This window comes from Homarus americanus, unplaced genomic scaffold (assembly GCF_018991925.1).
Source record: "Homarus americanus isolate GMGI-L3 unplaced genomic scaffold, GMGI_Hamer_2.0 scaffold28241, whole genome shotgun sequence".
Classification (NCBI taxonomy): Eukaryota; Metazoa; Arthropoda; class Malacostraca; order Decapoda; family Nephropidae; genus Homarus; species Homarus americanus.
Window position 1 is genome coordinate 12713 of NW_024738348.1, and position 16961 is coordinate 29673.

General features: G+C 38.2%; 1 protein-coding gene across 3 annotated transcripts in view; it reads right to left on the bottom strand.

The window, feature by feature from the left end:
* Positions 1 to 343: 343 nt before the first annotated feature.
* Positions 344 to 16961, bottom strand: part of LOC121874040 (unconventional myosin-Ie-like) — an 81445-nt gene continuing 64827 nt past the window's right edge. For all 3 annotated transcript variants that reach the window (XM_042377906.1, XM_042377907.1, XM_042377909.1), the window contains 11 exons: positions 16727 to 16858; positions 14441 to 14662; positions 13910 to 14128; positions 13157 to 13251; positions 12709 to 12865; positions 10986 to 11165; positions 10215 to 10375; positions 9851 to 9999; positions 7569 to 8241; positions 6401 to 6468; positions 344 to 4688 (listed from right to left, as the gene is read on the bottom strand). In XM_042377906.1, coding sequence (XP_042233840.1) covers positions 4612 to 4688; positions 6401 to 6468; positions 7569 to 8241; positions 9851 to 9999; positions 10215 to 10375; positions 10986 to 11165; positions 12709 to 12865; positions 13157 to 13251; positions 13910 to 14128; positions 14441 to 14662; positions 16727 to 16858 — 2133 coding nt within the window. In that variant the 3' untranslated portion in view covers positions 344 to 4611. The remainder of the gene's footprint in view (positions 4689 to 6400; positions 6469 to 7568; positions 8242 to 9850; positions 10000 to 10214; positions 10376 to 10985; positions 11166 to 12708; positions 12866 to 13156; positions 13252 to 13909; positions 14129 to 14440; positions 14663 to 16726; positions 16859 to 16961) is intronic.

Here is a 16961-nt window from a genome sequence, read left to right on the forward strand (position 1 = left end):
TCTTCCAGCATTTAATTAATTATCTCTCCTAACAAATGAACTTTCCTAATGAGCCAAGAGACTACAGTATGGTTAATTACCAGTGGGTACAAAATATTGATCTCATCTTACAATACTGTTTCAATTGGTTCCAAGGTAAAACAACATCAAACTGCCATTGGTACCATTCTGTAGGACTGTCGGTATTCTACCTTTTAGACTGAGAACTGTTTGTTATCTATTTTTACAGCGTACATCCTACCTGGGCATAGTCGTAGGTAATGGACTTCATGTACCACCAAAGTTTGTTCTGGCTTGGTCACGTCCTCTTGATTTAATACTTAAGTTTGGACAACAAATTAACTTTTAAACATGAAACTTTATTAGAGACTAGAGATATTCAATGTACAATGTTATACAGTATTAATGATAACCGTGCATAAAGGACATTATTACCTTACTCTGTAAAATATTGATTTTCTTTGTCTTTGGCATTTATTTAATCATTAGGAAAATAGAAAATTTCAAGAAAAACAAAGATAAATGTCATTCACATTGAGAGTTGCTTGAGCTATTACACTAAAAACTTACTGGATGACCTGTCCTTCATATTTTTATGTATAGTAACAATAAACAGGACACAGTCTGGCTACATATAAGCATAAACACTACAATACTAGATTGAAAAACCTGTACAATATTTAAATTACAATCATGGTTGGACTACCGTAACTTGATGCTAGTGAGAGGAGAGCAGAGGCAGGGAAAAGTTGGGCAAAGAAGCTAATCAGTTATATTCATATTTTTCTCTAAAATAACAAGTCTCATTAACCGGTACTGCACTGGGTCAAACTGCAGTAACACATTATGACTCTACTTGTGAAGGTGAAATTCAAATTCTCTTTCTCCAGTAGATCTATTAACTCTGAAGTGACCAGCATAATGTTAAGCCATATACTGTATACAGTACCTGTACAGGCATCCCTTAATTTACAGTGATTTTCAAGAACAGGAGCCTTTGGTGAATCGAGGGGTGCCTGTACATTACAATATGAAGATCACAACGCCATTACAGAACAGGCATTCCTCCATTTACAAAGGATCAATTTACAAATAGTTCTCTGGAACAGAACTCATACACAGACCGAGGGATGCCTGTAAGTAATGTTATACAGTTTAGTTAGACTACAATAAATATTTCCTGAAGGTGTGAACTAAGGCAGATAATCAATACATCAGACTATCTTAACCTAATGACACACTTCTGACTCACATACACCAAACTAGGGGAAACTAAACATTACTTAAATAAAAAATAAACCAATATCCAGCCCACTTAGCTATACAGTACAGGTATCAAATTTTGTTTTCATGATACATAAGATAGGAAAATATCACACTTGTTTACAATTTTACAGTCATGTCCTACACTTCTTTCAAACTCTATTACCCTTCCTCTTATTTAGTCAAGTTCTTGTACTCCTTTAATCCATCCTACTAAAAAAAGAATAGGAGCAGAGGAGAGGAAAAGGAGTATAGATAACCACAGGATTAATAGCTCTGAAAATACCTGTAATACCACAATATTCAAATACAGGGTATGAGGCATTGTTCATATCTCCACAGATCAAAGTAATGTAATGAAAGGCTTTAAAAACAAAATCAAGTACAGTATATCAAACACATGTTACTTGAGATGACTACGAATTAATGCTACTGGATGTACTGATGAAAGCTTGTAATGAATATAGGAGACATTATTAAAAGAATCTAATGGAATGAAGATTGTACAAGAAAAACTGAAATCTGAAATGGTTCTAATACACATAATTCAGAATTCTAAGTGTGTGTTGAGGTAATTTATATATTTACTCAAGTGATCTGGACAATAACAAAACTACCGAGAATAGAGGAAGTGTTACACTGTATCTAGATGGACAGGTCTGAGGTATAGTGTAAATAAGGACACGTATTGACCAAAGATTAATTCTATTTTCTAAGCAAGTGAAATTATCTTAGTGTCATTGATTTACTACAGTAGTCAAGACCATTTATAAATTTTAACCTTCATGTATCATGATGCCTGCACTGCACTGTCCTGGGTATTGACTAATTGGTAGAGTGCGAGAATTATCATAACACAAAGAAATAGTTATATCACGGGGATCCTTACTTGTTAATACTCTCCAATGTCAACTACAGATCATTTAATAAGTTTAATGGAGTTATGTTAAGTATTTACTATCAGGGTTTGTGCAAGTTAATAGTATTTTCAAACTCACTCACAATTTCTAATAGAGAAACTCATTTACATGTCAATAAATTCAGTAATGAATATCAATTCACTGCATCATATACAGCTACTAGTCAACAGTGATAATACTGTACATGGGGGTCATAACCTAACACAAAACACTTCCCCCAAATAACACCTACAAAATATCATTGCCAGACTTAATGAATTAAGATAATCTGTGTACTCAACAAGGGAACTCCAATATGAAGTTCCTCAAATGGTATAAACTCTATCTGCAAATGAAACAGAGGAACTTTGATGGGGGCATAATAATGTGGGGGTTGTAGAACATATACAGATTAAGTAATGGTGAAGTTCATTATGCATAGTCTGGCCCAAGTTAGACGGAATAACAACTTTTAGAGACAACAGAGAGAGACAAGTGTTGAGGTTTGTATAAATGGATAATTTGTGTCAGTGTTCAACAAGTTATCTGCAAATATCCAGCATGATGGCCTGTCAACAGTCTCCTCCCAAGAACTTCTTGTTTTATATACAGTATTGTACCTCCAAACACACCCCTATACTTCACTCTACTCGATTCTCTTATTTTACAACTCCAAAACACAACACATCTTTATGCTTCCTCTCCAAACACACCCCTATAGTTCCTCCCTTCCTAACACTCTTCACACCCCCCTTCTTTGCCACACATTTCCGCACTCACTCCTTTCTCCTTTTACAATTTACATGTGAAACTGATAAAAGAGTTTAAATTCATTTGCTTTGTCACAACAAAGCCTTCAGATATATCCTTCTCTCTCTATTTACACAGAACAGACCAAATCTCAAGTGAAATGCATATACATACTTGATAACCTTATGGAGTCAGTCTTAGCCATGCTTAAGTCAACCAATACCTGATACTAACCACAACAGCAGTACAGTAAAGTGATGATGTACCTCTAAAATCTGAAGGTCTTATGCAACAGTAATTAATATCTTTAATGTTAGCCAAATAATAATTATATAGTAATAAATAAACCAGTGAAAGTACATCTGTGGTTGTTTACAAATAAATATTTCACCTATATGAGTATATTATCAAATAAAGCGAGGATAGAGGTTTCCACCATTTACAAAAGATGGGTGGGAGTTACTGACATTACACTGGTAATTCTCATCTTCATCCTTACTTGACCTTTTTCTTTTAAAGCAACTTCCCTTTTCTAAGTTTCCTTCTTTCCCTTTCGATCCAATTCCCTCCCAACTATTGTCTAATTTCCTTTTGAATGCATCTCCCTCTTTACATATTTCTCTATTTCCTCTTCAAACAATTCCATATTTTCTTTTTTTTTTTACACATTTCCCCACCACCTTTTTGTCCATTATGGAGATACTTTGCTTTATGAAATACACTTTAGCACCTTTAACAACTGATTATATTTAATTTAACATGACCTTTAATCAAATGTTTTGCCAACAAATGCAGCCTATATTCATTCACATTGGTAGAATGGAAGTTTTGCCTCACTACCAACTGGTTACTGCAGACTTTAACATCTTCCTTTATGATGTATTACTGATATCATATACAGTATATCTACATGGTAGCTCAGCCGTGCAGGAACCGAGAGGTTTAACCCTTAATCAGTGGGTAAAAATTCCCTCTTCCAACCTCCTAATATTTGCAAAAATGGAATGCAAGGAGCTTGAAATTTCCACAGATGATAACTGCTATTTTCCACTGGTGATGGCCACCATCCCTCCAGCTAACTTCCACTAATGATGGCCACTGACCCTCCGGCTAACTTTGACTGATGATGGCCACTGTCCGTCCAGCTAACTTCCACTAATGATGGCCACTGACCCTCCAGCTAACTTCCAGTGATGATGGCCACCATTTAAGGATCAAAACTTTGGATACTCTCTTAAAACTTGACTCCATCCCTTCACTAAACAGCAGATACAACAACAATATATCCACTGTGCCACAATGAACATCTAAGCAAGAAACGTTACACACCGATCCTAAGTAGAGAGATATAATTTTTCTCTTTCAGGTATGCCATGTCTTATATTACTGATAGATAACTTCACTTCAAAATTTGTCATCTATAAAAGTAAATGATTTAAAGGGTGAATACAGATTTGAAATACTGTTACTATACCATTATTTCCCCAAGGCAAAATTTTAGTCTGCAGTTGGTAAACAAGATTTGCAAAATACAGTAATTTAAATCAAATTTCCAAATTCAACTTTATTTTGCACCTTAAGTTTCACTCTTTAACTAAATGTTGGGAATATGAGCAATTGCAAAACATAGGCATTAATAAATATATTAATCTATAATTATTTACTATATAAGATTAATTTCTATATGAAACACAGATGGTTAAATTTTCTCAAGGTAATTAGCAGGACAGAATCCTTCACGGCCACGCAGTTTGCACGTTGACCAACCGGAGGCATCTGTAATGTTAAAATATCCACCATCAATTATACAACATAACTATTTCACCACTTATGGACAGTTGGCCTATTCTTTGTCACTTTATTATGCATATACAGTACAGTACTATTCTTGTCTGCCAATAATTTTAACTGTGTCGAGTACTGAGGTGACCAAAATTGATTAACTCATATCTGCAGTTACTTGAAAAGAGATGGGGGAGATAATGATAAATAATAAAAGATAAAATGAAGGGTAAGAGGGACAGAGGGAGGCAGAACAGTTGGTAGGAGGGACAGAGGGAGACACAACAGATGGTAGGAGGGACAGAGGGAGGCAGAACAGATGGTAGGAAGGACAGAGGGAGGCAGAACAGATGGTAGGAGGGACAGAGGGAGGCAGAACAGTTGGTAGGAGGGACAGAGGGAGGCAGAACAGATGGTAGGAGGGACAGAGGGAGGCAGAACAGATGGTAGGAAGGACAGAGGGAGGCAGAACAGATGGTAGGAGGGACAGAGGGAGGCAGAACAGATGGTAGGGAAGGGACAGAGGGAGACAGAACAGATGGGGGGAGGGACAGAGAGGAGACAGAACAGATGGTAGGAGGGACAGAGGGAGGCAGAACAGATGGTAGGAGGGACAGAGGGAGGCAGAACAGATGGTAGGAGACAGAGGGAGACAGAGAGGGACAGAGGAGACAGAACAGATGGTAGGACAGAGGGAGACAGTAGGGAAGGACAGAGGGAGAACAGATGGTAGGAGGGACAGAGGGAGACAGAACAGATGGTAGGAGGGACAGAGGGAGGCAGAACAGATGGTAGTGGAGGGACAGAGGGAGGCACAACAGATGGTAGGGAAGGACAGAGGGAGACAGAACAGATGGTAGGAGGGACAGAGGGGAGGCAGAACAGATGGTAGGGGAGGGACAGAGGAGGCACAACAGATGCAGGTGGGGAAGGACAGAGGAGACAGAAACAGATGGTAGGAAGGACAGAGGGGAGACACAACAGATGGTAGGAGGGACAGAGGGAGACACAACAGATGGTAGGGAGGGACAGAGAGGCAGAACAGGATGGTAGGAGGGACAGAGGGAGGCACAAATAGATGGTAGGAAGGACAGAGGAGACAGAACAGATGGTAGGAGGGACAGAGGAGACAGAAACAGGATGGTAGGGAAGGACAGAGGAGACAGAACAGATGGTAGGGAAGGACAGAGGGAGACAGAACAGATGGTAGGGAAGGACAGAGAGGGAGACAGAAACAGATGGTAGGGAAGGATTAGGAGGGAGGCAGAACAGATGGTAGGAGGGACAGAGGGAGGCAGAACAGATGGTAGGAAGGACAGAGGGAGACAGAACAGATGGTAGGAGGGACAGAGGGAGACAGAACAGATGGTAGGAAGGACAGAGGGAGACAGAACAGATGGTAGGAAGGACAGAGGGAGACAGAACAGATGGTAGGAGGGACAGAGGGAGACAGAACAGATGGTAGGAGGGACAGAGGGAGACAGAACAGATGGTAGGAGGGACAGAGGGAGGCAGAACAGATGGTCGGAGGGACAGAGGGAGGCAGAACAGATGGTAGGAGGGACAGAGGGAGGCAGAACAGATGGTCGGAGGGACAGAGGGAGGCAGAGACAGATGGGTGAATGAAATTAAAAGCAGAGACCTGGAAAGAGAGACAAAATTTAAGAGGATTAGAAATTTTTCCGAGACACCATTAACAGACGCACCTTCATGCACCAACTGCAGTATGTCACCTTCCACAAAAGTCAGCTCATCTGTGTCACTTGCATCATAACTGCAACAGCAAATCACACTTATATTACTCAAGAGCCAATACCTTATGGCGATATATATAATGAGAAACAAAAATTGGATCCATAAACTGAAGTATTAGAAATATATTGTATTTATATCATAGGCTGACATTTTAATTTTTGTGTGTTGCTTCAGTTATTAACCTAAAGCAGTCATATATACAGGGTGTCTCAGAAAAATGTAAACAAACTACCTTACAGATTTTTTTACAGATTGTCCTCAGTTGTTGATGTGTGAAGTGTCTTACAAGTGAGGCCAATGTTGCTGTTTTAATAAAAGTATTCACATGATTTCTACACAAATCTGTAAGGCAGTTTGTATACACTTTTCTGAGACATCCTGTAGACATTTCATACTAATAAGGTATAAATGATCGTCAGGTTCAAATTGTCCTCAAATTCAGGCAGCAGACACAGAGAAGATGTCAAGATTAATGACTGACGACTCTGACTACTGTACAATATTTGATAGTAGAGTGTAAGCTTAACTAACATCAAATGAGAGCCTCCTAACACTGTCAAACTCTCTCTCTTTCATATTTAGGTTAGATTAGGTTAGGTTAGCTTAAGCTATTCTTGATATGTTTAACTTCACTTGGAAATATTTCTGATTTCAATTAAGGTAACTTCTGCACCTGTGTACCAAGCTTGAGGAAACTTTCATGTTGAAGATTATTTTGTATTCCACTTTATACATTGTCATTACATAGTATCACTTAAGAGTAAACTAAACAACAATTGACTAATGCAGTAAAATTGATGTCAGGAGCTGGTATTAGAACAGTCAAAACTTAAACTAATGGATTAAATAAGGAAAAAGTATAAACAATTAATATATCATCATAAGATACATGCAAATTAAAGTGCTAAGTTTCTACTTTAGATTTATAGATACAGAATATACATGACAATGACAACAAAGTGTTTTAACGACTCTCCAGCAGCATGGAGGAGGAACAAAAGGTTACCGGGTATACCAATTCTTATGAAGTTATTGTATTACAAATTACACAATTTAATTCAACAACAAATAAGAATAATGATAAGTGATACTTTAATAATGAAAACCACTTCAACTTACTTGTATAGTGCCCTAACTTGAGGTATTTTTGGTTTAGGTTTCTCTATTGGAGGCTTCTTTGGCATAGACACTTGCTGCAGGTTAGCACCCCCACGACTAGGATATAGTTTATTTCCAGTTCCAATGGTGGGCTGGTTAGCAGGAGGTGGGTCAGAGGGTGGTGGTGGGGGCTGCATGTTAGGGATTGGTGGACTTAATACTGGTAATCTAAAGGGAGGATTATTAACAGGTAGATTGGAAGGACCACGGCCACCACCTCTACCCACAGGGCGAGGACCACGGATACTACCTGTACCCATACGGGGGCCACGGCCACCACCCATACCTATAGGAGAGCCACGGCCACCACCTGGAATCACAGGGAAACCACGACCACCAATTGGGGGGCCACGTGTGCCTGGAATTCCAGGAGCAGGTCCAGATGGTCTAGTTATGAATTTAGATGAGTTTGGTGAATGTCTATCAAGGCTAGGTGGACTAGGTGGTAAATTGGCTGGACTAGGTGGCAAATTGGCTGGACGAGGCGGCAAGCTGGCTGGGTCTGGAGGTCGATAGCTAGGTTTTGTTGGTCCATGTTTATTGAAATTTCTGTTGCTTGAATTATGAGCAGGTGCTCTCATAGTGTTGGCCAGTATTCTGATATCTGGAGTTATATCTCGATGTAAACCAGGCCCTGGGGACAGATGTTCACGAGATACAGTATAAAGAATTTCAGTTAAAAAAGCATTTCTTCTGTGTGTGTATCTTTTCTAAGGCACAATCAATCTAACTTGGATATTTCTTTACACACTCACTCGTCTCCACACACTGACATGACAGGATATGAGGATAAAATTAATAGACAACACCTTGAGTATGCACGACTTACTGTACATATTAATATTCCATTTCCGAGTTGGGTTTTTTCACAACTAAATATAGATAGTCATTTGAAAAGGATATTTGTCACAATTAGAAAATCTTGTAACACATAAAAGAGGGAAAGATATATCTAGTATTAATGCCTTTCAGTTTAATGGTTCTATGACAGGTACAGTGAGTCTAGAAAGCAATGTACTGTAAGTGATGTAACCTGAGTGTATTTTAAAGATATTTTACTACAGGACCCAACTAGAAATGAGTACTATTACTAATACTTTATGTATTATCCTCAGCAAATGTTCATAAATGTAAGCATCTAGTTGTCTACAATATAAACTTCTAGTCAATATATTCAAATTATAAGCATTTTATGACTGTCAGCTATCCTTAGTAACCTTGTATACCAGCTGTCTTGGTACAGTGGAGATTGCATACACTATACCTGCATTATTTATATACAGTGCAAAAATGAACCAATTGTGAAGTTCTAATGATTTTACAGAAAAAATCTATTCCTAATATTTTGTTCTAAAGTACATCAAGACATGATCTGTATGGTAATTACTATTGTATTGCTGTACAGTAATTTCAACAGTAATATAAGTAAATTTTCTAAGTAAACCTGCATACTGCTTAAAGGACACAATATGACAAAAATGGTCTCCAACTCAGAAGCATTAACAAAATAAGAGAATACAATTATTGGTTTATATATACGAGCAACAAATATAGTAAGGGGATCAACAACCTGTCAAACAATATAGCTACAGCAGTATGGTACTTCTTAGGTCAGATGGATGGTCAACCAACAGCTGAAGTAGTGAACTTTTCTCACTATCTCCCTCATCAAAACATTAACTCAGCAGCTGACCATAATAAACAATACATACATACACTAATAGAGTAGAGAAGATAAATTATGAAAGAAAAGGCTTACTAGAGGAGGGTACTACAACATAAATTTGCTTCTTTACCTGCATATACGACACCATTCTGTACGTGAGGTAAAATAAAAAGTAAATCTTTATATTATCAAGTCACTTCACATAGTTCATACAATTGAAGACATATGCTGCAGACAGAATGTAGATTTATAATATTTATATCAAGAATAGATCCAGTACAGCAATGTGATTCCTCCATAGAGTAAAAATGTACTGTAGTAGCTTGTGCATCAGTTATGGCTGCAGAAGTAAATGTGAGCTCTCTCGCTCTATCACCATCTACCCTGGGATCTTGACAACCTTTTTCCCCAGTGAACCAAGGTCGTCGCATTCACCATACTCTCCAGGAACATAACCCTTGATGATATGGAGGACTTACATGCTGCACTCACACTCACACACACACACACACACACACGCACACACAAGGGGTTTCATTACTAGTATAAATATATAAGGCTGCTGAAAAAGACTCACTTGATGAACTAGGAAGACCCTGAGCAATTCTGACCGTCAATGTAGAACCTGCGACAGTGAAGTGTGGCTCTTCCGTTGGCCCGGCACTGAACATGACCTTCCTCACTCCGCCTCCACCCCAGCCCGTTTTCCTCACGCGGAAGTCAAAACTGGATTGGGGGGAGGGGAATTATTTAATGACAAGATACAGTTCTGTAATTCTGTTTAAATCTTGAGCCTCTGGTGCTTAAGAGAAATTACTTTAAAATATTTCAAACATAGTATTACAGTTTAAGATTCTATGATTTGGATATTTCTTCAATTTTTCTTCTATGACAGTTTTATCAACACAACATAGAGAAGACCCCATCAAGAATAAACTTACCTGTTGATAAAATTGAGAGGAAGTTCCCTGTTATGTCTCTCCTTTAACTTACGGTTCAGCACCATTAAAAATTCTGTCTTCAACTTAACTTCCAGCAGAGATTCATAGTCATTCCGGACATGAATCAGGACCAGATCATCTTGATAAGTCGACAAAGTTGCCTGAAACACAGATAAGAGGGACTCGATACTGTACTGTAAATATGTATATATATATATATAGTACTCTAAATGGCATAAGTACTCTACATTAGTACTCTAAATGACATAACTACTTTTAATATATATACAGGTATTATATATATAGTACTCTGAAATAACTACAGTAACTAGATATTCACACTTTTGTTAAGAAATATGCACATTTAGCTTTAAGACTACCAGTGAAACCCATATATATATTAATCTTACCTTTGAGAATAAATGTTTACAGCTTACAATCATTACAAAATATTATACTTTGAGCTTCACTGAGATCTGATACATACAATATTTTTACAAACTTTATTCCTCAGTTTATCAAAGTTTCAAAAGTTTGGTTCAGGTTCAGTAGTAAAACAACTATCTGTGCTGGTGGGGATCGATGTGCTCCGAAATTTTACGTGTGACTAGAGACAGCTCTCATATACCCAAATTTATCATCCATGTTCTCATATTGTTTCCCACAGAGTATACACAGATAGTTGTTTTAGCTACTGTACAAGTTGTATATCTTTCTCAATACAAGTTTAAAAAGAGACAAAAAAGTAGAAAAAATAAATAAAATTTATACCTGCACAATATTTTCCAGTTCAATTTTCCTTTTGATTACATCGATAAATTTGCATTTATCCGGGCCTTTCTTTACTTGCACCCGACCAATTAGGTAGAGGTTGGACTTGGTTACAATCAGGTCGCGTTTGGTTTTTCTGAACTTCCGATCAAACTTGTCCACCGTCAGTGCAAACTCGACCTGTGTAGGCAATTCAGTTCAATAAAAGAGTGATGAGAGAGAGAGAGGGATAGCTAACCTAACCAAACCCAATGCAACCTAGCCTTACCAAACCTTAACTAATCAAACATAGCCAAAACATAATATCTTCACCCCTAGCCCTACTCAGTATTTGATTACGGGGTTGAATCATCTGGTAAAATAAGTAAGGGTTTCTACTCTTCATGAAATCCCCAAATTCCTATACGAGTGTCACCAGCAAGTAGGCCACGACTAAAACAGGGAAGACGACATGAAGAATTTAGAGAACGTAAAGGAATGATAAAAGAATGTGAATAAGACTAGAAAGATAAAGAAGAAGATCGTCACAGTGCTTCATAAAGAAAACAAGAACTTACTATGTTAGATACTGACTAGGGCAAGAAAAGAAAGTTGAACAAATAGAAGTGGAACATAAGAATAAAACAGAGAAGGTACATTAGGTACAAAAATAATGAATAGTGACGTTAAAATTTTATTACTACACTTGAACAATTAAGGTCTTTATGTGGATAACGAGGTCGGTAATTACACTAGTACATTGGAAATAGACAATTACTTAAAGACTGAATTTAAGCACAGTTAATGCATAATTGGGAAACAAGGGATTTGATTTGACTCACAATTGAATAAAAAAAAGTTTTCTTTCACTATAAAATTAATGTTACCAGTATTGTTTCAACTCTCAAATGCCAAAGGGATCTAGGAACTAAATACCATATATAGTTAATAGATATACTGTGCTGTATTTAATTATTAAGTTTACATACAATTAATAAATACAAATGGTAAATTGCAATAAGTTTAACTGAAGCAAAAGCAGTACAGTCAACCCTCACTTTATGCGGTCCCACTTTACGCGTTTCCACGTTTACGCGGTACCCTGCCGAACACGGAATGCTCACTTTCCGCAGTTTGTGTACCCTTTTACACGGAGAGCGGCGCGAGCAGGGTGCGCACAAGGTCGCCCAGTCATCAAAACATTACCTAGTTCTTCACCTGCCACCCACCACAGCCGGCCCAAGTCAGTGATAGTGATAATGATAGTGAGGATATGAACTTATATGGACTTTGAGGGGTTTGACAAAGAGGCCCTGCAAGCCTCTGTGGTGGATAGTGATACAATTGATACAAGTGATACAGGTGAGGGCCAATAATCTGCCCTCTGCCTCGGAACCAACCCCCTATCCCCGTGTGCCCAGCCATCTTTTCTACTAATATTATTGATATTTCTCTTTATTATTAATTGTGTGTGCATACCATCATAAAATTAAGAAGTTATTTTTACTACAACGTAGGTATTGTGTCTGAAAAAGTGGAGTTTGGGGGTCGGCCCGGTCTCTATTTCAATTAATCCCATATGTTATGTTGTTCACTTTACGCGGGCCGCCGTGGGTTCAATTGACCGCGTAAAGTGAGGGTTCACTGTATTGCGTTATGTTACATTCATGTGAAGTTTCAGAGTTCATTACACAAGTCTGTCCCTCAGGGTGTCATTTCTAGCCCAGCAGAGAATAATACAAACCTTTTCTCTTCGTGGGATCAGAGCACAGATGCCTGGCTTGTACTCAACACCAATATAGTCACCATGGAAGTTCCTGTTGAGTGAGTACCTGCACCGCTCCTTACGATTAACTAAAAGATCACTCGCTTCCTCTCGCTCCTTCAAATATCGTTGTTTGCTGCCAGAGAATTGTGTTTTGTAATTAAAAACAGGTATGTCTTGGTAAGTCTTTTCATGATACAAATAATAATGGTAAAAATATGACACCCAGCTATATACATATACTGCATTAAGTAAGTTTCCTTTGATGCTGAATATAGCCTGAGGTATATATTAAAATTAGTCTCTCTCTCTCCCCCCACCCCCCCCTCCCCAAGAGTTTTGGGGTTTGAGGAACAGCAGCCATTAATAAGATTGTTCCTTAAGTTCCTTGTTGCTATTATGATATACAGTAAGTAACACAAATTACCTAAAGAATTTCTTGAATGCCATTTGGATAATTCGGGCATGATGGTCATACTTGCGTTCTCTGGACTCTTCCAGCATATACAAAGATTCTGGATCCTGGAAAATAAATAAAGATAAACATGTACAGTACAGTATTGCAGTATATATATTTATCCACACAAATAAACCTTTTCCTGCTACAGTAAAACCTCTATTTAACGGGCTACATGGAGAGGAAAATCCATTATATTGAGGGTCCGTTAGATATGACACCCCATCTAACAGATTATAGGATGAGAGAAGTCAGTTATATGGAGGTTTATATTAAGCAGAGGTTAACTAGACTCATGAGCAACACAGATTTACACTTATATAAACAGAAACAGAATTGGGGATACAGGGGATATATTGGTTTGTTTCCCTTATCATTTCCTATTATGATGTAGTGACCAGTGGAGTACCAGAACTTTAGCAGATATACTCCATGTTTGGTTGCACCACTGTTATGCACACTCAATAGTGTATATGGACTTGTGTAAGAAGATGGAACCCAGTCCTCTATCTCAGCAATTATTTCTTTGACAATCTATGGACCTTTGATAGACAGTATATACTACAGTATATTAGTACAGCCTGTCATCCATTCTCAATTCCTTTCATAGAACTGCAGCATATTTTGACATTTCTATTGTAGCCATTGTATCTGAACCTTATAGGCCTATGATCATGTATACAAAATTTATTATATGAAGATGTAATGTATTTCAGACTGTACCTTGACGAAGATTTTACTCCGTCCGATCTGGTACTGGCTGGGGTCCATATTGACGCTCTGCATGATGTGGTGTATCCCTTGTACGAGATCCCCATGCCATGACGGCCAAGTTTCTCGGGTCAATATCGCATAACGCTGGAGAAACTTGTGGTATGGTCGGCGGTAAGCAAAGCCCGCTCGCTTCACTCTGATGTTTTCCTTTAACCCCAGGTAGCCAACCTTCATAACGTAGTGGAGAAGTAGGTGGAGTTTAATGGAGTAATCATGGGAATTAAAGATAGTCAAAATATAAACTATACTACTATTAACTACACAATAAACAGGTACTGTATAAGGATAGTATAGGTATGGCAAGAAACTCAACAAATCTGATAATAAACAACTTTTAAGAGTACTATTGTTAACACTGGACAAGAAAGGTCATAAAGTAATAAAGAACAGACCAATCAATTGAAAGAACAGTAATATGATAAAAGATGGAAGGAGAGTCAGAGAGAAAATAGTGTTCCTCTCTTACACATTGATGCTCACCTGATGCTTCACCATCTGGTCATCCCAATCATGAGGTTTCTTTGTCTCATTCGGCTTAATGCAACGGATGTAGTGAGGCATGCACTTCATGAGGGTAGTGACCAGCTCATTAGCCTGAGTTCGGATCTTGGTGCCAGCGGTGGTTGGCCGACCCTTGGCGCCAGATTGTATCACGTCCGGGAAAAGACTCCGTATGAAGGCATTACTGCTTTTCTGCATTACCTGTTGACAATAATTTAAGCTTAAGTGTTTTCTCAATCTACGTATAGGTTAACTCATCTAGGAGTCTATACCCTTTATAATTTCTTACTTTGGATAAACTGAGGGTTGGCACCTCTGCTTATTTCATCCGTTAATTAGACACCGTAACACTCATCTAACCTAAACTAACCTAATCTAAAGAAAACTAAACTAAACTTATCTAACATAACCTAACGCTGCTTGTGGTGCTTAGTTTAAGGTTCAACGTCAGGGTGAATGAAAGCAAGCATTATTCTCTACAAACCATTCCTAAAATAATTCTTAAAAATCATCCACTTCAGAATTATTGTATCATACATTAAATTTTTTAATTTCATGAAGAATCCCCAGAAAATATCACCCACATTCACACTCGGGTCATCCTTATGAACTAATACAGCACCGTACAGTAGTTCAGTTGGACTAATTTGTAGACTTTTGTACACTTGACTATACAGTAAGATCTCATATTTCGCGTGATTCCATTTCGCGTTTTTGAATTTCGCGAACACTTCCTAATGTAACCAAGTCTTATATTTGGCGTAAAATATAGTGAGTTTCGCGAGATCCAGCAAGCTGAACGAGAGATCCAGCAAGCTGAACGAGAGATCCAGCAAGCTGAATGCTGGCCACCATCTTGAATGACATCGCAGCCCTCATACCAGTTACAGTCATTTCTGCTACAACGAGTGTTTTGTCAACGAGAATTGGTTGTAATTCAATTGATGAATAGGGGAACGCTGTTTGTGAAACATGAGCTTTTACATAAATATGTTGGTTATAGCGCGATTTCATCCTCAATGTTTTGATTCCATCCTCAACTTTTTAAGCGTGGTGCGGGGTTATGCAATGTTTACAGTTCACGTTCGACATCACATGTTCGATTGATTCGTGTCTTTTGTTTGTGAAGTGTTTTTTGAGAGGTAATCTGTAAATTTTGTCCATTTTTTACAAATTTAGTTATTACCTATAAATACTGCATGAAAAGAATAAGTAAAAAGAATGTTTCGCAGTGAGGACTAATAATGGTTTACACCGGTGCTCTATGTTTACATCACGTGATCAGTTGAATCGGGCGGTTTCTGTCGATTACTCTGTAATTTTCACCGTTTTCTCCAAATTTGTTGTGTTAGCGATGAATATGGAAAGACAAGGTAAGAAGAATGTTTCCAAGAAGCATTCTGGTGATCGAACTGCCGGTGGTGAATGTAAAAGAGGTTTACAAGAACGCAACTATCATGTTGTAGCCCGCGCCGTCCTAGCGACCTCCGGGGCTGCTATTGTGTGCTTCTTTGGGTGGTACTACCACCTGTCGAGTCAAGATAATGGCCTCTCCCTCTACTGGGGGTCCTACTGGTGCTGGTGGGGTTGGGACAGACCCACCTAAGCAGCCAAATTAGGAAAAGGAGAAGCGGGACTATCATAAGGGAGTTAAGTTTGCCAAGTACTCATTGTAGGATAAGCAGCGTGTGATTAAGTTACTTGAGGAAAGCCTAAAAACTAGTTTCCGGAAAGCACAATCAGTCAATAAAGGCAGAATTTGTATCATTTGGAGGTAATAAAAGGGACAATCAGAGGTTGATGTAGAGTGGCCAGTCTGCATTTAGCGAATTTGAATTTGGAGCAATTTTTCCAGTCTATATTACTGGCGAAATACAAGATCTTACTGTACATTTTATTTGTTTTTCGCAAGATATTTTAGATTGTCTTCTCAGTTGATGAACCATTTTGACTGTTTCTTTTATTAACTCGACCTCTGGCATGTGTTACCAATTTCAGTCCAGTCCATTCTACATGAACTGCCTACATGTGTGCCTCTCACTTTGTGTCCTGGGTTCAATTCCCAGCCTGGGACAGATGTGAGAAGGATATTATCCAGTGTGACACAACCATATACAGTATGGCAGGCAGGTTTTATCCAGGTACTCTGGTTTCCTCCTGTAGCAAGACTGGACAATATAGGTCATAACAAATTAACAAAGAGCATACCAACCACCACCAACATGGTTAGTAAACATGTAAGTGATAAAATAATTAAATAACTACCTCAATTATGTCAACGAAGAGAACGTCCCTGTTTTTTTCACAAAAATTGTCAATGTGGTAAGAGACATTTCCAGCATAATGCTTGATGGTGAATCCATTGTTGAATTTCTGGTAGTAAGGGTTTGTTCCCACCTGTAAGAAGAGGAAAAACTGTATAAACATTGATAAATATTACCACATAAAAATATAGAGGGAAAAATGCAGACAAAAAAATTCACTAAACAATTGAGAGTAA